The sequence below is a fragment of the Lontra canadensis genome, unplaced genomic scaffold, assembly GCF_010015895.1.
Source record: "Lontra canadensis isolate GAN:19392208 unplaced genomic scaffold, GSC_riverotter_1.0 scaffold35, whole genome shotgun sequence".
Taxonomy (NCBI): Eukaryota; Metazoa; Chordata; class Mammalia; order Carnivora; family Mustelidae; genus Lontra; species Lontra canadensis.
In genome coordinates, this window is record NW_022631029.1 from 8,155,210 (window position 1) to 8,177,450 (window position 22,241).

Sequence of the window (22,241 nt, forward strand, 5' to 3'; positions counted from 1 at the left end):
CCAAGTCACCCACACCTTGGGTCTCAGTGCTGCCCGCCCTTCCCTCTGTCTCAGGTGTCGGCGCTGCCACCCAACGGCCTGGTCCGCAAGGTGAAGCGGACACTGCCCAGCCCCCCTCCAGAGGAGGCTCACCTGCCCTTGGCTGGCCAGGCCCCCCCACAGCTGTATGCAGCCAGCCTGCTGCAGCACGGGCTGGCGGGGCCCACCGCTGTCCCTGCCACCAAGGCCAGCCTGCTCCGGGAGCTGGACCGGGACCTGCGGCTGGTGGAGCATGAGTCCACCAAGCTGCGCAAGAAGCAAGCAGAGCTGGATGAGGAGGAGAAGGAGATCGACGCCAAGCTCAAGTACCTGGAGCTGGGCATCACGCAGCGGAAAGAGTCTCTGGCCAAAGACCGGGGCGGCCGTGACTACCCGCCCTTGCGCGGGCTCGGCGAACATCGTGACTACTTGTCGGACAGCGAGCTCAACCAGCTGCGGCTCCAGGGCTGTGCCACTCCCGCCGGCCAGTATGCAGACTTCCCTGTCACTGCCGCTGCTCCTGCCACCCCCTCCGGCCCCACTGCCTTCCAACAGCCCCGGTTCCCACCGGCCCCTCAGTATACTGCAGGCAGTGGTGGGTCAACTCAGAATGGATTCCTGGCCCACCAAGCACCCACCTACGCTGGCAGCACATACCCAGCACCTGCTTTTCCTCCCGGCAGCACCTACTCAGCTGAGCCTGGCCTGCCGGGCCAACAGCCTTTCCGTCCCACAGGCCATTACACAGCCCAAACACCCATGCCAACCACACAGAGCGCTCTTTTCTCAGTCCCAGCCGACAGCCGCGCCCCCCACCAGAAGCCACGCCAGACATCACTAGCTGACTTGGAACAGAAGGTGCCCACTAACTATGAGGTGATCGCCAGCCCTGTCGTGGCCATGTCTTCAGCCCCGTCTGAAACCAGCTACAGCAGCCCAGCAGTCAGCAGCAGCTATGAGCAAGGCAAAGCTGCTGAGCTGCCCCGGGCCGGTGACCGTAGCAGCGTGAGCCTGAGCTCAGCCTCCACCTACCCCGCTGACTCCCATTACACCAGCCTGGAGCAGAATGTCCCCCGGAACTACGTGATGATTGACGACATCAGTGAGCTGACCAAGGACAGCACCTCCACTGTCCCTGAGAGCCAGCGACTGGAGCCCCTGGGGCCGAGCAGCAGCGGGCGTCCTGGGAAAGAGCCCGCAGAACCAGGCCTCCTGGAGGGGCCTGTCCTGCCCTGCTGCTACACCAGAGGAGAGGAAGAATCCGAGGAGGATTCTTATGACCCCCGTGGGAAGAGCAGCCACCACCGGAGTATGGAGACCAATGGCCGACCAACCAGCACCCACTACTACAGTGACAGCGACTACAGACACGGGACTCGAGCGGAGAAGTATGGTCCAGGCCCCATGGGGCCCAAGCATCCGTCCAAGAGCCTGGCACCAGCGGCTATCTCCTCAAAGCGCAGCAAACACCGGAAGCAGGGCATGGAGCAAAAGATCTCCAAGTTCTCCCCTATCGAAGAGGCCAAGGACGTGGAGTCAGATCTGGCCTCCTACCCCTCCCCCGCTGTCAGCAGCAGCCTGGCCTCTCGGGGCAGGAAGTTCCAGGACGAAATCACCTACGGGCTCAAGAAGAACGTGTATGAGCAGCAGAGGTACTACGGGGTGTCCAGTCGGGACCCAGTGGAGGAGGACGACCGCATGTATGGAGGGAGCAGCCGGTCCCGGGGGGCCTCTGCATACAGTGGGGAGAAGCTGTCCAGCCATGACTTCGGTGGCCGGGGCAAAGGATATGAACGGGAACGGGAAGCAGTGGAGCGACTCCAAAAAGCGGGCCCCAAGCCCTCGTCCCTGAGCATGGCCCACAGCCGGGCCCGGCCTCCCATGCGGAGCCAGACCTCTGAAGAGGAGAGCCCCGTCAGCCCCCTGGGGCGGCCCCGCCCTGCCGGCGGCACGCTTCCTCCTGGGGACAGCTGCCCACAGTTCTGCTCCAGCCACTCCATGCCTGACGTCCAGGAGCACGTCAAGGACGGGCCTCGGGCCCACACGTATAAGCGTGAGGAGGGCTACATCCTGGACGACTCACACTGCGTAGTTTCCGACAGCGAAGGTAATGGCAGCCAGGGGTGATTTCCGCAGCCGCTCAGCATCCCGGGGGGCCTGCCCACCCATGGGGCCCTGGGCCCTGAGATGTCCCAGAGGGGCCTGACTTGGCGCCTCCTCCAGTGGGGGCCCTGCTGCAGGTGGCTCCTCCTGCGCCCTGGCCCTGGTTGTGGGGGGGCGGGCTGGGGGCCTAGTGTTAATGCTTGTGGCTGTGGCGCCTACTCTCTGGTTTCCTTGCATGGCTTCAGCTGGGCCTCCCCCTGCGGCCAGCCCGGGGGTTGATGGTGTTCTGTTTTTGGTCTCTGAAGCGTATCACCTGGGCCAGGAGGAGACAGACTGGTTTGATAAGCCCCGGGATGCCCGCTCTGACCGATTCAGGCACCACGGGGGCCATGCAGTCTCCTCCTCCCAGAAGCGAGGCCCTGCCAGGCACAGCTACCACGACTACGATGAGCCCCCCGAGGAGGGCCTGTGGCCACATGATGAGGGTGGCCCGAGCCGCCACGCCTCAGCCAAGGAACACCGGCACCACGGTGACCACGGGCGGCACTCAGGCCGCCACGCTGGCGAGGAGCCGGGCCGGCGTGCTGCCAAACCACACACTCGGGACCTGGGTCGCCACGAGGCCCGGCCTCACCCTCAGTCTGGCCCCGGCCCGGCCATGCAGAAGAAGGGTCAGCCTGGGTACCCCAGCTCCGCTGAATACTCACAGCCATCCCGCGCTCCATCAGCGTACCATCATGCCTCTGACAGCAAGAAGGGCTCCCGACAGGCCCACTCGGGGCCCACCGCACCGCAGCCAAAGCCAGAACCCCAGCCACAGCCACAAGGTCGGCAGGCAGCTCCCGGGCCACAGCCGTCACAGCCGCCCCCATCGAGGCAGACCCCCTCGGCCACGGTCTCGCGCCAGCCACAGACGCAGCAGCAGCCACAGCAACAGCAAGGTCTTGGGGTGCAGGCCCCCCAGCAGGCCCCGGCGCAGGCTCGGCTGCAGCAGCAGGGCCAGCCAGCTGCCCGGGGCCCGGCCCCTGCCACTAGCCAGCCAGCAGGGAAGGCGCAGCCAGGCCCCACCACAGCCACGGGCCCCCAGCCAGCAGGACCGGTAAGTAGGGCTCCAGCACGCGGATCCGACCCAGGCCGGAAGCTGCAGCTGCTGCTCGGATGTGCCCTCGATTCCCGGCTGGGCGTGGGCAGGGTCATCGGACAGTATCTCAGCAGTGGGTTCTGTGTTGCAGCCACGGGCAGAGCAGGTGAATGGCGCTAAAGGGACAGCCAAGGCACCCCAACAGGGGAGGCCTCCTCAGGCCCAACCACCACCAGGACCTGGACCTGCAGGTGAGCCTATGTTGTGGTTCCCTCGGCCACGGCCCAGAATTCCTGGCCTGCCCTCTTTCCCTACACCCACCGGCGTCCTGATCTCCCCTGCACCGCATACCCACTCTGCTCCCTGAGAAGGTGACCAGGGTTCCGTAGACCCTCCCGACGGAAAATGAGCCCGGGGTTAGAGTGAGCTAGTGGTTGGGCACCTGAGTGGCTCAGTGAGCTGGGCATCCGACTCTCAGTTTCATCTCAAGTCATGATCTCGTGCCTCGAGGGTTATGGGACCGAGCCCCGGGTCGGGCTCACACTCAGCGGGGAGTCTGCTTGAAGAGTCTTTCCTTCTGGCCCCTCCCCCCGTGTGTGTTCTCTCTCTCTCTCGCCCTCTCTCTCTAAGATAAATAAATACATCTTAAGAAACAAAACAAAAGGATGAGCTAGTGGGGTGACCAGCACTGAGCCGTTCAGGCCCAGGCAGCTCTGGGCAGGGAACCTGGAAGGGACTAATACTGCAGGGCCAGGACCACAGCTTCTTACTATCTCTTTCCTTCCTCTCTCTCCTCCCTTCCGTCTTCCCATCTTCCTCTTCTTTTTCCTCATTTGCCTCAACTTCCCTTTTTCTGCTTCCTCCCGTGCCTTTAGCTTCCTATTCTTACCTTTCTCTCTTCACCCTCCTCTCCTCACTCTCCCCCCTCGTGGTTGCCATGTTCAGATTCCCTCAGGGCTGTTCTCCCATTCGGAGTCTGAAGGGCCAACCCTGCCTCCTGATGGTGGTCTCTTTCCCCCTAGGCATGAAGGCCGGAGCCAGGCCTGGAGGGACCCCAGGGGCTCCTGCCGGCCAGCCAGGCGCCGAGGGTGAGAGCGTGCTCTCCAAAATCCTCCCTGGTGGGGCAGCAGAGCAGGCCGGCAAGCTGACAGAAGGTAGGCACTGCCCACAGCCGGCTCCGTGGTGGGCAGCAGCTCCAGGGCCCTCCTGTGGCCGGGGTTGGGTCTGGGCAACGATTCCAGGCTCAGCCAGTCTGCCACAGGCCAGCCTCAAGGTTTACCTGCCGCTGCCCAGTGGCTATCTGGTGGTGGGGGGTGCGGGGTGTCCCTGCCCCTTGGGCTGGACTGGGCTTCACGGTGCCAAGTGGCCCCAACTAGGAGGGACTGTAGTCCGATTTCCTGACGCCTCTCTCCTTTTTCTATGTCACAGCTGTCTCTGCTTTTGGCAAAAAGTTCTCCTCATTCTGGTGACCATGCCCTGCAGGGTAAGTATCTGTTGCCTAGACCGAGCCTCCCTTCATGTGGGGGTCCTGAGGGAGCCTCTAGGAGGAGTCTGGTCTCCAGCAGTGGGTGATGTGGCCAGAGGTGCAGTATCCTCTCCTGGATGAGGGAGGAGGAGGAGGAGGAGGAGAAGGGACGACCCAGTGCACAGAGGCCCTAACACAGGGGCCAACTCAGTAGAGGGCCCAGCAAAGGGAAGCCAGGGCCAACATCCCCTTGTCCTTTTCCACCACCCCCTGCCACCGCCACCCCAGGGCTGTCACAGCCTTGAGTTGGCTTCGGTTTGTAGGTAGGGCCCCCTGGGACGCAGCTCTTCCCCAACCCTCCTCTGTAAATACTCCACAGGCTCTTGAAGAGGTGAAGGGAGATGATATCATTGCTGTGGAAAAATCTCTGGAGTCAGAGGCCTGGGCACAGCTCTGGACTCTGCGTATAACAGTGAGTGTCAGGTCCAGGGTACGTGGACCAGAGGAAGGGGTGAAGGTCCAGGGCCCGGCTGACTGGACCCACGTAGCTCCTGCAAGTGTGAACTGGGAGGAGGTTGCCGGGCTTCCTTCACCTGGGATGGGTCTGGCAGCTACCTGAGAGGCAGAGACCCCTGAGCTGGCTGGGATGACTCGGGGAGTAACCTCGGGGAAGGACCCAACCATGAGCCAACCCTGCCTCTCAACCTGGGGGCTGTGCACTGGGCACTGATTCCAAAGCCCCTTCCCTGAGGCCGGTGCTGGGGACTTTGCTCTAGACAGTCAGGTGGGGCTAGAGTCCCCAACCCTGCAGAGCTCCGCAGCCATGAGCATGTACTTCAAACACTGTTGGATTCACAGGCTGAAGCCCTGACCTGCAAGGTGGGAGAGCAGAATGACAAGTGAGGCAGACGGGAGCAGAATAGAAAGGAGAGCGAGGTCACTGGAGGGCGGTCTCAGCCCCCAACCAGGTCAGGCCAGGGAGAGAGTGCAGGGGCCTCTACACGGGAGCCCTGGCTCTGTCTGGGCTGGAGTGACCAGCAGGAGTGAGAAGCCTCCTCCCGGAACCCTCCCTGGCCTCAGCCCTGTCTCTGTGTCAGAGAGAGAGGCGGTGCGCCCTCTAGGATGGCAGGGAGGGCAGCCTGGCTGGCGGCCCTGCTCTGTGCCCAGTCAGGGACCACCTCCTACCTCTCCATAACCCTAGGGCCCTCTCCCTTCCCTTCCTTTGCCACTTCTCAGCTTCAGAGCGCAGGGTTTTGGATGCTTCTCAGGGGGAGCCCACACGTGTGTGGCAAGGCCAGAAGGTCAGCCAGCAAATCACCAGGGAGCCCAGGCCAGCGCTGCTTGAAGGAAGGAGCTGGGTGTAGTTTCCAAAAGGCTGCCTGTCTCTGGGGGAACAGTGGGGGCGCTGAAAGGCCCAGTCTTCCATCCATGTATCCATTTGTTCCACAAATGTTTGTCAGGCCGTAGGCAGGTACCAGGCCCTGTTCCAGGTGCTAGGGATACAGCAGGGAACAAAACCAAGTCCCTGCCCTCCAAAGCTGACAGTCCATGTAAGCAGGACAGAGAATAAATAAGCTAAAAGCATAAAAAGATGAAAAAGGTGATTTCTGAAGGTGAGAAGTGTTGGGAAGCCAGGGAGGCAGGTTATGGGTCACTAGGGCTGCTCTGAAGAAAGTGGGTATCGCGAGGTAAGGCTTGAGGCAGGATGATGTTGCGATGGGACAGGTAGGCCTCAGGACCCGACAAAAGGCAGCACAGCCAGAGCCACAGCAGAGGGAAATGGGGGTCAGGGGTGAAGTCCAAGGGGGTGGGAGCCAGCTCAGGTGGGCTTTGTAGGCGAAAGTGAAGGGCCACAGTGCGGCTCCCCCCGGCGTTCCTCCTGCCTTCAGCCCACGACAGCGGGCTCCCTGCCGCTCTCCCGCCTAGCCGGATGTTTCCTCGGAGTTGCCCCGGAAAAGGTGTGAAATCACAAATTGTGCTGAAGGGAAGGAAGGGGCAGCCCATGGGCCGACTCCGTGGCAGAACCCACCCTGGGCTTAGGGCTAGGGTGCCATCACGGAGGAGCGAAAGGAACCCTGGGCACAGTTTTGTTCTGCGACCTGTTACGCAAGCTGGGTGGGCCCTTAGGCCACTAACTTTGTCATTAAAGGGGTCTCCTTCGGGTTCTGGCATCTGGCCAACCACTGGGCTAAGCAGTCAGCGCTTGTGTGAGTGCCCGTCTCCTGGTGTCTTCTATGGCCGTTTCAGAAGCGGGCTGGGGGAGGCTGGCCCTTTTCAACAAAACCCCATCTTCCTTTCTCTGAAGCAACTTATGTTATATTCAAGAAGTGTCCCTTCCTGGCCAACTGGATTTTTCTTGCTTCCCGTCCTCTATGTGACCTCAAAATTGCTCAGGCACCCATCTCCCCAAGGCTCGGTGGGTAGGGACCCCATGGGGGAGGAAGAGTCAGGCCAGCGGTGCCTGGCAGGCCACCAACCAAGATGAAGGTAGGGATGGGAAGCAGCCCTCCACACTTCTTGATGACATCCTTCTCTCTTTCCTTCTTTCCCTCCCCCTCCCTCCTTCTCTCCTCCAAGCATCCGCAATCTGGCAAACCCTTCGCCCCAAGACTCACACCAGGTGGGACGTGGCAGGCAGGCCTCTGTTGAGGACGAGATGTTTTCTAACAGCAGCTGCCTGGGTGAAGCATTTGCTGGACATGTTGGGACCACTGGCCCGGGGGACCTGTGATTGTCTTTCCAGAGACCCTGCTCTCCTCAGGGCACCACCTTCGAGGCCTAGCCTTCGCTGGGAGGGAGGAGCCCTCTCCGGACACCCTACCACGGCGGCCCGGCCAGCCAGGCTTCCTATGCGTTATACACAGAGTTTGGGTGCAGGCTGCCTGTTTTTGACGGACGCTGCCCTCCCTCCACGATGCCAGAAGTTTTTCCACAGCCTTGGAGAGGGGCTTTGACCGAGGGCTGGGGGCCCCGGGCTCCGTTTCCTTCACATTCCAGCTGGCCCGGATCCCTCTGTGGCCACAGGGCCCTGCTTCCCTCACCCTGCCCTCTGGGTGACATTGGAGCAGACCTCCGTGTGGCTAGTGTGGGGTTGGGAGAACTTTACAAACATTAGGACCTAACACTGTCTCATCGCTGAAATAAGAGGCCATAGCTCCGAAAAGCAGCGTGGGCACTGGCTGAGGCTTCTCCCAGCCCATGGGTGGCAGCATGCTAGCACGCCTGCCACCATCTCAAAGCCATCCCCCCCCACCCCCCACCGACCCCACCCCAGCCATCGTGACATCCCAGCAGCACCACCATTGTCTCGACCAGCCAGCTCCTTGTTTGTACACCTGGGGATTTCTTTTGATTTCGAGAACAGCCTTAATCATTTCAGTTTAATTTACATGTATACCTCATAAGCATTTTTCTTTTTTTTCTCCTTCTCCCCCTTCTCTCTTTTTCTTTGCACACCTCCTTGCCTCTCCCCTCCACCACCTGTGACTAATGGTTTGGTTTCCTCTCTGCTCTGCCCCTGCTCAGCACAGGGAGAATGTTGACTCAGAAGCAATAGGGGGCAGCAGGCCACCAAGAGCACAACCCCAGGGCGAGGTCTAGGGAGGCCCCTCAGCCCGCCTCTGTTTACTGTGCAATCCAGTCCTTCTTAAGCCATCACCAGTGGGCGTGCTCAGAGCAGAGGGGCCAGGCCTGCCAGACGAGGGCCGTGCCCAGAACCCTGTGCTGGGGAGCATGGCACCGTCCACCCACCTGGCGGACTGGGTGGCATTCCTCCCCAAGGCCCTTACCCTGGGGGCCTCCCTTCCTCTTGGGCACCCCCACCAGTCTCATCTCTAACGTTCTATGCAATGAAATATAAACCCTCAAAGACAACTGTTAATATTTAATAAATTCCATGTTATGTATAAGGAGTCAATTGCAAACACGCAGTTGAGAAACCGGATAGATATGCTCATATCAACCCCTACCCCACCCCCTGCTCCCACTGTGTGTGTGAAATTCTCAGTCTGTGGCATGTTTGACCTGTGGCAAGACTCGCTGCTGCCAGGTGAGTCACCGTCGCCTGTCGGGCAGTGGAGCATGCACAGCTCGCAGCCTTTTTGCACGATTTCACCCATTTTAAATGCTCGACCCTCTTGCTTGGGAGTTCTTTTTGCCTCAGAACCTCTCCTCCTGGAGTGCTTCTAGCTGACTTCTGCACGAGCTAGTGAGGACCTGCTGGAATTGTTGGCCAGGCTGTGGGGCAGGCAGCGCGGGGCCTCGGACGCCCCACGGGCTTTTCGAACCAGGATGGCAGGTGAAAAGAAGCCTCTGGAGTAGACACGCTGGTGGAGCCACACAGGAGTGCGTGGGTGAACAGTCCAAGGGTTTGCTGTAGGATTTCCATCTACGAGTTGCTCCCCCTCTTATCCCATCCCTGAGCCAGGGGCGTCTGGCCACCCCTTTCAGTGGGACATGGCTCAGGCACAGAGCTGGGCTGTGTCTCTGGCCAGAGACACAGAGGCCAAGGGCAGGGTCTGGATACGTCCTAGGGTCCCCGGCTCATGAATGCACATGCTCCATGCCTCTCCTTTGTAGCTGGGTGGCTCCAAGTTCTGTGAGCCAAGAGGTAGAGGCTGGGGCGGGGTGGGGGGTCAACAGGTGCTCAGGAAGAGCTAGACCTCTGGCACTTGCGGCGAGGACAGCTGACAACGCCATCTTGGACCAGAGCAGGTGTTCCCATAGACAGTAGCTTCAAGCTGAGTTTCTTGGGAAGCTTCTCAACAGCAAAACTCACAGAAGGTTCTGTTGTGACCTTTTTTCCATCTGTCCCCAGGACCTAAACTCCCTACCCACCCTTGTCCCTGAAACCCAGGTATCCCCTCCCACCCCCACCAGCTTCTCTCTGACTGAGCCGGCCATGCAGCAGGCAGTGACTACCCGACCCCTCGAGGCCTGGCCTTACTCCAATTCGCTCTGGTTTGCACCATGCATTTCTCAGGGCTCCACATTTCTCATGCTTTCCAATAAGGTCTACACAGCCCTTCAGAGGGGGATCCTGGCCCACCTCTGGCAGCTGTGGATGGGACAGGGGGGCTGTTGACCTGTTTTGGACCTGTGACCTCCTGGATTTGGGCTTTGCCCATTCCCCGGGACACCTGCCTCATCCCAGAGATCAGGCCTGGGCTGTAAGAACCCTTCTGAGCAAGGGCTAAGGGAGGCCACTATCCATCACCTCTGACTACCCAGGGCCAGGTCTGTGTGGGGATGGGCCTGGTGGCTGGATACAGGGGGGACCAAGGCAGTAATCCTTCCCATGAAAGGCCAGGAGATGGGACCAGGAACAGTGAGCAGGCAGGGAGAAGGCAGCAGTGTCCACCTCCATCAGGCCCAGTCTCAGGCTCTAAAACGTTGACTTTTTCTCGAATTTCCTTTCTGACAAGCCCTCTGATTTTGAACTTTCTGACATCTGCCACTTCCTACTCCCCAAGCTACCCACAGGACACATCTGTAGCCATCACCCCATGTGAAGGTGGCTGGAGTAGGCCTCTCCGTGTCACAGGTGTCCTGACCTTTGTGCAGATGCTGCTGTGGCTCTGGGGCACGGCAGCCAGAGCCTGAGGGACCAGCACTGGGTGCCTTGGGTGGTGGAGAGCATTGAGCACATCTCCAAGTGGGCAAAGAGCATCTGGGATGCAGTCTAGGCCTTCTCCACACCTGCCTACCCAGTGTCATGAGCAAGGGTTTCGGCTCACTCTAGGGCCCAATGCACTCACTTCACAGCGACACCCCCCCCCCCCCCCCCCTTAGTCCTTGGGAAGAGAATGCAGTCTCAGGGCCCATGATGAGAGGGCAGTGGTGGCAGTAACTACGGCCTGTCTTCTGGAGCCTGTGGGGCATTTTCCAGGCAGTTACTTTGCCATGGGAGCATGGCCCTGGCCTCTTGGCCCTTCCCCTGCCCTCCTGCCACCCTCCCCCATTCTGTAAATACTTGTCATCGTGGACTCCGACAGGGTCAGAGGGATAGGCCTGACCAACTGAAACTCCTCAGAGACATCATCTCTGTCTCCCTGGGTACCCACGTGCACTGGGGTGGCGCTGGAGAGCCATGGAAATCGTGAGATACTGTGTGTGTATGCATGTGAACAAGCGTGTGAATGTGTATGTGTGTGCGTGTCTGCCTCATTCAGCCTCTGGGATCAAACTGGCTCCCGCTCTCCAAGCCCAGTGCCCTGGAGAGTGGCGGCTGCCCAACGCCTTTCCTCTGCTAGCTTCCATGTCTTGTTTTGCTTTCTCCTCACTCACTCCCTACCTTTCTTTCCTTCTCTCCTTTATCTGAGGGGGAGAAGAGTGCTGTACAAAGTCAAACAAACAAGTTTACAGTTGTAAGTGCAATGACCCGAGTCCTCCACATGACCTTGTGAATTGTGTGCCGTCCTCCTGTGCTCTGTGAGAACTCGTGGTACTTCGGTGTCCCTCCCCCTGTATTGTGACAAGGTAATTCTGTGGTATCAGAATAAAAGGACTTGATATAAACAACCTAAAGTCTGTCTCTGGGATGGTTTCTGCCATTGAAAGCTTAGCCCAAGGAACTATTCCCCAAACTTGGGATAATCCTGTCTGTTCAGTTAGAGGGAGAGTGAAAGGGCCAAGTCATGGAAGTGCTGTTAAGGCCGTGGCTGTGTCTATACCAAGCCGGCCAAAATCAATGGGCCCTCCACAAAGAGGCCCGGGGCAGATCCCAAGTTTGGACCTGGAGGGAGGAGATGTTGCCTCCAAGGCGGGTGTCCAAACGGAACAGCTTTCTGGGGCCTGCTTCCTGGTGAGCCAGTGAGCAGGTGCTGCCCCCTGGTGCTTTCCACAAACACTACACCTGTCTACCCGGCTGCGTCTGCTTCAATCTGTGAACTCTTGGGAGGCTGCCAGACCTTAGTCGTTCCCCAAAAGCATAGGAGAACCTCCTTACCAAAGTAACCCAGAGCTGCCAGAAGATTTTTAAGATGCAGATAAAGGAAGGAGTATCAGCTTCACCTCTGACGTTCCTCAGAGTTCGTATCTTGACGTATTCCTTCCTGTATTTTCCTTTTTTCATTTTATTTTTTTAAAAGATTTTATTTATTTGACAGAGATCACAAGTAGGCAGAGAGGCAGGCAGAGAGAGCGGAGGAAACAGGCTCCCCGCTGAGCAGAGATCCCGATGCAGGGCTCGATCCCAGGACCCTGGGATCATGACCCGAGCCGAAGGCAGAGGCTTTAACTCACTGAGCCACCCAGGCGCCCCATTCCTTAACAGAAGTCAGAAGGTGAAGTACCCTCTGTTTCCTAGCCTCCTGTTTATTTCTACATTTCATCCCACGTAATTAGGTGTTTATCCTCCAATATGCGGCTTCCAGGCAGCTGCACGATAAGTTTATAGCCAGTCTACAGTACACACACTGAAGGCCGAGCACCATGGTCCTGGTTTTCCTTAATACAATATGCAATGTTGTGATATCTTAGTTTCCAGCCTTTTTGCTCAGATTGGTGGCTGTGGTCACCCTTTCTGCTCAGGTCAGACAGGTGTGGAAGACCAGCCAGGCTCTGGGTCTATGAAGTAAGGGATACCCCTGCTACCCTGACTGGTGCCTAGTCTCTCCTGCCCTTCCCTGCCATCACAGCCACTCAGTTCTGTGCCACTGTGGGACACCTAGGGAGTCTGCCTGCCTGCCCAGGTTCTCCTGTCCACAGGAAGCTCTTTGATTCTAGTAGAGCCTGACCCCCTGTCAGGCCCTCTGCACGCAAGAGCTTTGGACGAGGCCTGGAGAGGCAAGCAGAAACCTACCGGCTTACGATCCCCAGCAAGGTGCCACTGAACAGGGCAGTTGAGGTCTGCAGGGTCAGATAGCTCTTGGGGTAGGCCTGGTGGCCGATAAGCCCAGGCAACACCCTCAGAGCGCAGCATCCGCCCATCTTTGCCCAGCAACCCAGGGCTCTGCGCTCCTCTTCCCATCTGCCTCGGAGCCCCTCCAGGGCAGGGACTGGCACCTGCGGGTGGATGTATGCCTCGTAATGGACAAGAAGGGAGCCAACGGGTCAGCCGCAGGTCTGCGGGTGATGCCTGTTGGGGCAAGCTTCGGCTCCTACCCAGTCTTTCTGGGCCACGCCCTCATCGCCGTTTCCTCGAAACTACCCTCACGGGGCTCCGTCCCCCCCCCCCCCCCCCCCCCCCCCCCCCCCTATTCAAAGATCCATTGATCTGCCCCCTCCCAGGCCGCGCGTCCTTCTTAGGTCCATTCCCGTCCGACCTAGCTTTTCACTTCACTGGCTATTCCCGTCTCAGGCCTCGCCTCCTCCCCACGCGGGCCACGTCATCGGTCACAGGCCTCGCGCAGCCCAAAGACCGATCCTGTATTCCGTTTCCTAGAACCAGCCCCTCTCCTCGGACACCCTACGGCCTCTCCTCCCAGCACCAGGCCTGGGACTTGCCCTCTGACCGCCCGTCCTCCCGGAAGAGGCCTATTCCTCCCCTCGAGGTCCCTGACCCCAAGGCTCCTGGCCTCCGGTGTCCAAACTCTGATTGCTCCCTCACAGGCCCCACCTCCTCGCCCTCGAGGTCCCGCCCCTCCGCTTAGGGTCCTTGCCCATTCGTCGAAGCTCCCGCCCCTCCCACGGCGCGGCGCGGCTGCGGCTGACGCGAAGGGCGGGGGGAGGTGGGCCGCTCCTGGCTCCTCCCCCCGGAGCCTCACTTCCGGGCGCCCGTCCGCGCCGCCCCGCCCCGATGGCCAAGAGGTACCATGGAGCGCCAGGTGAGGGCTCGGCGCGCGGTGCCCGTGGTCCTTGCAGCCCGGGCCGGGCCTGACCCTGGTGTGTCCCCTGCGCAGGTGCTGCTGAATGAGCCCGAGGAGGCGGCGGCGCTGTACCGGGGCCTTAGCCGCCAGCCCACGCTGAGCGCCGCCTGCCTGGGCCCGGATGTCATCACGCAGTACGGGGGCCGCTACCGGACGGTGCACACCGGTGTGTGGATGGAGGGGAATCGAGGGGCGGACCCGTTCCGGAGCCGTGCGCACGCGTGGAGAGGAGGGAGATGTGGAGGGCTTGCTGCTTGACAGTACGCCCGAGTGTGTGGAGGGGGACGGGGCTTGGAGAAAGTGGTGTGGGAGGGTGCACCCCTCAGTGGACCCCGTACAGGTGTATGTGGGACGCTGCTCGGTGCGCTGTGGCTTGATGCCCTTGAGTGCACGAGTTGAGGATGTGGGAGTAGAATTCAGACTGGGATACACGGCGTGGGCCTTGTAGGCTCATCCCTCACCGTATCCCCTACAGGTGCCTGGCTCCCCTCAAGTTCTAGGATGGGGGTGGGTGCTGGGAGCAGAGTAGTAGTATCTCTCTGACATGCCATCAGCTCAGGCCTAGACTTGAGTTGTGACTAAGTGTTGTCCATCCTGCTTCCAGAATATCAAGACAGACTGGGGAGGTGGGCTGGGCCTTCCTTTTGAGGGGCTGCAGGAGCCTGTGCTGGTACTGGTCAACTCAAATTAAGTCTCGTGCCTCTCCTCACAGAGTGGACCCAGAGAGACCTGGAACGCATGGAGAACATTCGATTCTGCCGCCAGTACCTGGTGTTCCATGATGGGGACTCAGTGGTGTTCTCAGGGCCTGCGGGCAACAGTGTGGAGACGCGGGGGGAGTAAGTTTGAGGGAAGAAGCTTGTGGGCAAGGCCACAGCTGTCTACAAGCCTTTTATGAAGCCTTGCCATGTGCCTTGGTGCGGGTAGGGCCCTAAAGGGAGGCCAGGAGCCAGGTTCTTGCCCCTTGGGAGCTCATGTGTTCTCTATAGACATGGCCTGATAAGCACTGGAGGCTTTGTCCAAACTTGGGCGTGGACTAGAGCCTGTGGAGCTTCAGGAAGGCTGGGGAGAGTAGAGCCTCTTCCCCAGGCAGGAGAGGCAAGGCCAGCTGCCGTAACGGAGCTACAGGGGCTGCAGGGGCAGATGTGGACCAGTCTCAAGAATCTTGTCTAGGAGGTTGCGGCCAGGAAGGGGGTAGGATGGGACTGTGGGTTATGACCATGACCTGCTACCCCATGTCCTCCTCAGGCTGCTGAGCAGAGACTCTCCTTCAGGCACCATGAAAGCTGTGCTGCGCAAAGCTGGAGGCACGAGCCCTGGGGAGGAGAAGCAGTTCCTGGAGGTGAGTCTGCATGGGCAGGTGATGGGTGACTGGGGGCTCAGTCCCACAGATGAGGCTCTGTTGGGGGGCAGGTAACCTGATGCACAGATGTCCTCAGGTGTGGGAGAAGAACCAGAAGCTCAAGAGCTTCAACCTGTCGGTGCTGGAGAAACATGGGCTTGTGTACGAGGAAGGTAGGCAGCTGGCTGGTGAGCAGACAGGGTGGACAGGAGGGGCAGCCGGAGCCCAGGGCTCCCCCTGATCAGCCTTCCTTACACCCAGACTGCTTTGGCTGCTTGTCCTGGTCGCACTCGGAGACACACTTGTTGTATGTGGCAGAGAAGAGGCGCCCAAAGGCTGAGTCCTTCTTTCAGACAAAAGCCTTGGACATCAGCGGCAGTGATGATGAGATGACCAGGCCGAAGAAACCAGACCAGGCCATCAAGGTGCTAATGTTTACGGCCAGTCCATGAAGCCCCTCCTGGGCAGCCTAGGCCTCAGTGCTCCCTGCCCATATCGTGACTGTCAGAACTGGGGAGGTAAGACAGGCTGGACACTGAGTATCTTGTGTTCTTAGGGGGATCAGTTTGTGTTTTATGAAGACTGGGGAGAAAACATGGTTTCCAAAAGCACTCCTGTGCTCTGCGTGCTGGACATCGAGAGCGGCAACATCTCTGTGCTTGAGGGGGTCCCTGACAATGTGTCCCCTGGACAGGTTAGCACTGACTCCGCCTGCCTCACTCCTGGAGTCTGGGAGCCCAGCTTGAGCTGCTGCCCCTTGTTCACCCTTGCTCCGGGGTTTTGGTTACAGGCATTCTGGGCCCCTGGAGACACAGGCGTGGTGTTTGTAGGCTGGTGGCATGAGCCCTTCCGGCTGGGCATCCGCTTCTGCAGCAATCGCAGGTGAGGAAGCAGGGTGGGGCCGGGGAGGGGGCCTTGCAGCTCCAGCTGGCTCTGAAGCTGAGCATCTCTCTGGTGGTTCCAGGTCAGCCCTGTACTACGTGGACCTCACTGGCGGTCAGTGTGGTAAGTGCTGGTGGCCCCCTGTGCTTTGCTGACATATGCTGGCCCTGCCAGCCTGCACGGTGCTCACATTTTCGTCTGGTCTAGAGCTTCTCTCAGATGACTCTCTGGCTGTGTCTTCTCCCCGCCTGAGCCCAGACCAGTGTCGCATCGTCTACCTGCGGTACCCGTCTCTGGTCCCCCATCATCAGTGTAGCCAGCTGTGTCTGGTGAGCTGGAGGAAGGCGCGGAGTGGTCAGCCCAAGGAAGGGATGGTGGATGGGAGCTTTCTTTGCTTCTCACCTGCCCGTCGTCAGGCTCTACGTGGGGTGGGATATAGCCGGCAGTCACAAGAGCATTGGTCTTTGCCCAAGAAGAGCTCCTTGGGAGTCACAGGCCCCTTCGGACATCTGTCCAGGTCATCAGAAAGGAAATACATCAGGCTTGCCTCACGTCCTCCCCTCCTCTGAGGCTCCCCAGGGCTGTCAGAGAAGAAGATGGATACAGAGCTCTGTGCCCCCAGGACACCGCCAGTCCCCCGGTGGGCCTGACCAGTGTGTTCTCTTGCAGTATGATTGGTATACCAAGGTCACCTCAGTGGTAGTGGATGTCGTGCCTCGGCAGCTGGGAGGTAAGGGGCATGTCTCCGCTTGGGTACAGTGGAGCCTGCAGCTCTGTTTTCCTGCCATCTGTTAGCCCTCTGCCAGGCCAGCTGCCTCAGCTCTTCTGTCCTGAGTTCTGTCTGAAGTGTCCCTCCCTGCTGGGCCAGCTCCGGGCCCAGCCTGCACAGGGAACGGGGCCCTCACCACAGGGGTCAGTTCTGAGAGGAGGAAGTCATCTGGACCAGAGCTGAGATCAGAGTGGCCCAAGCTGGCAGGGGATTTAGATGGTGTCCTCCCCGTGCTGCAGCTCCTAGTTGGATCCTGTGCTTCCGGTGGCTGGTTGAAACCCCTGCTCCGACGGGTCTTAGAAAGCACACTAGGTTGGAATGTCCTACCTGAAAGGCTCTGAGCTCGAGGGTGCTTCATTGTCCCACTCCCAGCCACCACCCAAGTGTTTGTCCCATCTAAGCCTTTGAGTCAGTGGAATCTCTGGGTGGGTGGCTCTTGGCTGAGAAGTTCCGGTCACAGTCTTAAGTGCTCACCACTTTATTTGGGATCCTGGACCATCCCAAGGACATGAGGTCTCTTTTTTCAGGCCAGTCTCTTTTTTTCAGGCTACTTGGTCAGCTCCAGGGGTCCAATGGAAAAGTCATGGCCTGTTTATCTTCAGAGATGCAGGGATGCAGTGGTGGGGACCTGGTCTGAATCCCAGCTGTTCCTTATCAGCTGTGTGTCCTTGGATGGCATCCTCACCTCCCTGAGCGTCCGTTTATTATCCTTGGGAGGTGGTAGCCCTTGTCTTCTTGATAGCATTGTAGTGAGGGTTAAATGAATGGTACTATATTTAGCCCTCTCTGCCAGACACTCTGCTGAGCACCATAAGGGACAGACAGACAGGTGTTGCCTTGGTTACAGCACTCGGTGCCTACCAGGGTCTCAGTGAGAGCAGCTCATAGGAGAGCCAGTGCATTTCTTCCAAGCAGCAATGGTTTCTCTCAGAAGCGCTTGAGCTCTGCTTCTCCCGGGCCCTCAGAGGCCTCTTCCCCCAGCTCCCTCTTCAGGCAGCTCCTCATCATCTAGCCACCGCCCCCCCATGTGTAGGACTGTCATTCTGTCACAGTTACAGGGGCCCTGGAGGGAGCTTCCCAGCAGCCCAGCCTGCCTCATAGGCTTGACTTCCCACACCCCCACTGCTGCACGTGGCCTCAGCCCTCCTATCTTTGCAGAGAACTTCTCTGGGATCTACTGCAGCCTTCTGCCTTTGGGATGCTGGTCAGCTGACAGCCAGAGAGTGGTTTTTGACTCAGCTCAGCGGAGCCGGCAGGTAAGGAGCCTCATGTTGAGACACAGCCCCACTGATCAACCTCCAGGAGCCCTGGGCCTAGGGTGTAGCCTCTGCACACTGCTGGTGTAATGCCCAGCCCCAAGGTCTTACAAGCCCCTTTGGGCCCTATCTGCCCCTGTCCTGGACTCTTTCTTGAGGAGCCCGGCTGCCTGCCTGGCCTGATGCCCCACAGCGGAGCCCTTGGCCTTTTCTCCTGATGCAGGGGTGCAATTCCCCTTCCTCCCAGGCATTTCCAGTTGGGGGTCAGGGGGCTGCCCCTAGGTAGGCCCCCGAACACTATATGGGGGGCTGATGGAGATGGGGCAGAGGCTTCCTCCTAGGGCTTGGATAGGGACACCTACAGTATGCCAAGCTTTTTCTTTGGGTGTGAGATCATTTGTTCCTTACACTAGCTCGGGGGCTCAGTGGCATTCCTTGCCTTGCCTGGGGTCCCTCTGCAAGTGGCGATGGGGCTGGGATTTGACTCCAGGCCTCCAGACCACTACCAGTGGCAACTGAGGAGCCATTGTCATAGTAGCTCATAGCCCTGGCCTGGCCCAGGGGTCCCTAAAAGGGCAGAGAGCAGGTGTGGGGAGGGGCCCATAGGGCTCTCGGATGTGGTGCCACATGTGTCTCCCCCTCTGCTTCAGGACCTGTTTGTTGTGGACACCCAGATGGGCAGTGTGACCTCCCTCACAGCTGGTGAGCAGGGCTGGGGAGCAGCCCAGCCAGGCCAGGGGAGGGACTGGAGCTCCGGCACATGGGGCAGTAGTGGCACCCTTGGCCACTCTGCACCACTGACTGTCCCGCAGCCTTTACTGCATCTCGCAAGGACCCTGACCATGCAGGACCTTCCCAGCCAGCAGACTGCCTCCCCTGCTCCACTCTGCTCTGCACATCCTGGCCCTGCCTCAGCACACCCTGCTTCTCAAACCTACAAAATTATCTCTTGCCGAGATCTGCCAGAGTCATCCTTCCCCGACCTCCCAAACCTCAGGCAGAGGCAGCTCTGCTATCCCAGGGGCCCTGAGAAACCCTATGTTGGCTTGCTCATCTGCCTCTTATCTGGGCCTGTAATTCTGCCCCTAAAACATCTTTTGAGTCCTCTGCCTGTCCTAACTGTAGTCCTTCCTCCACAAAGATTCCAGAGTATTGTTGCTAAACTGTACATACATCCATGCTGGAGAATCTCCATGAATCCCATGGCCCAAAACCAGCACCACTCCAACCCCCTAAGGCCTAGCTGCGCCCCCCCACCCCGCCCCCGCAGACTATAGTCATGAAGTCGTGGATGGACATGCCATGGCGGTTTGCCATGGCCCTGGGTTTTCAGTCTCTGGGCTTAGTTGGCATCTGCTGAACAAGGGACTCATCAGGAGGCTCACCCAGGGCTGCATGCAGTGGGGTGTTTGTGGAAGTCTTTTTGTGGGTATTCATTTGCTTCTCAGGGTGAAAGGGGCGCCCTGGCATAGAGCCACCGGCCTGGGACTCTGGCCGTGCGGGGAGCGGGTGGGAAAGGTGGTGGCATCTGCCTTCTCTAGGGGGGTCAGGTGGAAGCTGGAAACTCCTCACAATTGACCAGGACCTCATGGTGGCACAGTTCTCCACGCCCAGCCTGCCCCCAAGTCTGGTGAGTGTTGCTGGGCCCCAGACCGGGTGAGCGTTCTCTGCAGGCTGAGCTCCCCAGGTCAGGGAGCTGGCCTGAGTCTGACTGGGGCTGGTCAGCGTGTGGGAAGCCAAGACGCAGGCCCAGCCCGGCATGATCCACAAGGGTTTGGCGCCCATGGAGAGGAGCTACCTGGTGTAGGTCTGCTCTATAATGAACGGGGTGCCTGGGAAAGTGCCTGGTCCTCCGGCAGAATGGAGCATAAGGAGACAGCAGAGCCTAAAATCTCAGGAGGACAGGGTGCGTGTTCATGTGTTGAGTGCCTGTGCACATACCAGCTCACAACAGGAGTCTATGATGTATGCTCCAGAGGTGGGTAGAAGGCCCAGCAGAGTGAGAGCTGCCCGCTTCCCACTCTGGAAGAGGTGGAAGGGCAGGGAGGCAGCCAGGCCACCTATGACACGCTCTTTTCCCTTGGCAGAAAGTTGGGTTCCTGCCTCCTGCAGGGAAGGAGCATGAAGTATTATGGGTGTCCCTGGAGGAGGCCGAGCCTATTCCCGACATCTCCTGGACCATCCGGGTACTGCAGCCACCCCCAGAGCAAGAGAACGTGCAGTATGGTGAGCTGGGCTGGGGCAGAGAGACACATCCCAAGTTCCCCAGCACACAGCACCTGTGGCCACCTTCCGTGCCTCCGGGGGCTTTCTCTCATGTGGTTCTCCAGGGTGCATGCTCATGGGGAGTAGTGTCTGGGTATGGGGTATGTGGGTGCCTACTCTGGGAATCGGAGCTGGGCATCACCAGGCTAAATGCTCTGTGGTGGGGAAACCAAGACCAAACACACCACCTTACTTGAGGCCTCTGACCATCACACCTCACCCAGAATGCTGTCCTGACAGAGTGGGACTCCCCAGTTAGGACAGGAGTAGGACCTCCTGGGGTGTCTTGGTGCAGGCTACCTTGACCAGATCTTTCTTTCAGACGTCAGCCCCAGACCTACAGCTACGGCTCAGGCCTCGGCTGGGAAAGCCCCCTGGGCAGTGGCTCTGGCTCTGCTGACTCCTGCTTTCTCCCTGCAGCTGGCCTTGACTTCGAAGCAATCCTTCTGCAGCCCAGCAACCCTCCCGATAAGACCCAAGTGCCCATGGTGGTCATGCCCCATGGTAGGCATCTGGTCTAAGATCTGCTGCCCTCCCACTACCCATCCTAGCTGGCCCTCACTCTCTGCTCCATGTCTGCAGGGGGACCCCATTCATCCTTTGTCACTGCCTGGATGCTCTTCCCAGCCATGCTTTGCAAGATGGGTTTTGCGGTACTCCTGGGTGAGTGAGCAGGACCCTGCCGCAGTGGTGAGCTGTGGAGGGGGAGAGGGTGGGACAGGCACCACAGGTGCCACCCAAGTCTCTAGGCCTGTATATAGCCCAGACCTGGCAGCCATTACCAGGGACTTCCACGCAGAGGGTGCTGTGGTCACTGGACAACATCCTCAAATCTCTTGGCCCGGTGCCTTGACAGTCCATGGAGCAGCCGGCCCCAAGGCCTGCTTCACATGGGTTGAAAGTGCGACCATAGGGCCGGGCATGTCACCGACCACCCTGTCTGGTTCCTCCCTGGCCTCCAGTGAACTATCGTGGTTCCACGGGTTTTGGCCAGGACAGCATCCTCTCCCTTCCCGGCAACGTGGGCCACCAGGATGTGAAGGACGTCCAGGTAGCAGGGGGCGGGGCTTCTGGGCCGGCTGGAGGGGAAACCGTTGGGGTGTGTTCCATTCGGAGGTGGGAGGCAGCTGGCTGCAGCATGCTCTGCCCCACCCTGTAGTTCGCAGTAGAGCAGGTGCTCCAGGAAGAACACTTTGACGCTGACCGAGTGGCTCTTATGGGTGGTTCCCACGGTGGCTTCCTCTCCTGCCACCTGATTGGTCAGTACCCTGAGACCTATGGTGCCTGCGTGGCGAGGAACCCTGTGATCAACATCGCCTCCATGATGGGCTCCACCGACATCCCTGACTGGTGGGTGTGCTCCACAGGTGCCTGCCCTTCTCTGGGTCGCCCTGCCCCCTCCCCCACAGTGAAGCCCCCGCAGTCTCCAGGGCTCTTGGGGCAGCTTCAGTGCCGTCTCTTACAGGTGCGTGGTGGAGGCTGGGTTCCCCTACAGCAGCGACTGCCTGCCAGACCTCAGCGTGTGGGCTGAGATGCTGGACAAGTCCCCCATCAAGTATACCCCTCAGGTAGGTGGCCCTCCCCCTGTCCGGATGCTGCCAGTCTGTCCAGAGCCTTGGGGCCCAGCTCACCACCACCACTCCCCACCTGCCCAGGTGAAGACCCCGCTACTCCTGATGCTGGGCCAGGAGGACCGGCGTGTGCCCTTCAAGCAGGGCATGGAGTATTACCGTGCCCTCAAAGCCCGGAACGTGCCTGTTAGGTGAGTGCAGCAGGACAGTCCTGGCAGCTGGTGGGCAGGTGAGCAGGGGAGAACCCTCCAGCCTTAAAGATTGCCACTACAACCACTACAGGCTCCTGCTCTATCCCAAAAGCACCCACGCACTTTCAGAAGTGGAGGTGGAGTCAGACAGCTTCATGAATGCTGTGCTCTGGCTGCACGCGCACTTGGGCAGTTGAAGCCCCGCCTCCCTGCATGAGCTGGTTGGCATGAGCCACACTTCGCTCTTGGAGAGCCCCAGGGTCTGGCAGATCGGCAAGAGGATTCCTGGGCTCTGGACTTCCTGGATGGGTGAGCAGAGGAATGCAGGCTATATGGTCATAATAAATGAGGACACAGAGTCTGGCTCTTGCTGGTACTTTGTACCAAGCCATCCCTAAACCCAGCCTCCCCATTGGGGTTCAGAGTGCCATAGGCCCTGGGCATGGTAACTTTAAGGACCTCCCCCACCTGCAGTGTGAGGGGGAGGGGAC

General features: G+C 59.5%; 2 protein-coding genes across 4 annotated transcripts in view; both read left to right on the forward strand.

Annotated features, from left to right (window-relative positions):
• BSN (bassoon presynaptic cytomatrix protein) overlaps positions 1–7,772 on the forward strand; it is a 90,606-nt gene extending 82,834 nt beyond the window's left edge. The window contains exons 6-12 of one of the 2 annotated variants that reach the window (XR_004383905.1): positions 55–2,125; positions 2,427–3,220; positions 3,354–3,453; positions 4,225–4,356; positions 4,631–4,685; positions 5,047–5,139; positions 7,245–7,772. Coding sequence is in view for 1 of the 2 variants with exons in the window: in XM_032868062.1 (XP_032723953.1) it covers positions 55–2,125; positions 2,427–3,220; positions 3,354–3,453; positions 4,225–4,356; positions 4,631–4,671 (3,138 nt within the window). In the remaining variant the exon portion in view is untranslated. The remainder of the gene's footprint in view (positions 1–54; positions 2,126–2,426; positions 3,221–3,353; positions 3,454–4,224; positions 4,357–4,630; positions 4,686–5,046; positions 5,140–7,244) is intronic. The other variant, XM_032868062.1, reaches the window with a different exon arrangement.
• A 5,583-nt stretch (positions 7,773–13,355) lies between these two features.
• APEH (acylaminoacyl-peptide hydrolase) lies at positions 13,356–22,109 on the forward strand. 2 transcript variants are annotated; one of them, XM_032868071.1, is made up of 22 exons: positions 13,356–13,432; positions 13,508–13,640; positions 14,187–14,313; positions 14,723–14,816; positions 14,914–14,989; positions 15,078–15,241; positions 15,373–15,510; positions 15,607–15,698; positions 15,781–15,821; positions 15,906–16,027; positions 16,368–16,428; positions 17,626–17,723; positions 18,374–18,425; positions 19,265–19,353; positions 19,811–19,949; positions 20,409–20,492; positions 20,571–20,651; positions 20,951–21,039; positions 21,148–21,338; positions 21,454–21,556; positions 21,644–21,750; positions 21,842–22,109. In XM_032868071.1, exons 1-22 carry the CDS (start codon positions 13,421–13,423, stop codon positions 21,945–21,947), a joined length of 2,199 nt encoding a protein of 732 aa, XP_032723962.1. In that variant the 5' UTR covers positions 13,356–13,420; the 3' UTR covers positions 21,948–22,109. The 2 variants fall into 2 exon arrangements, with proteins under 2 accessions (XP_032723962.1, XP_032723963.1); XM_032868072.1 differs by lacking the exons at positions 13,356–13,432; positions 14,187–14,313 and having other exon boundaries at positions 13,534–13,640.
• The last annotated feature ends 132 nt before the right edge of the window (positions 22,110–22,241 follow it).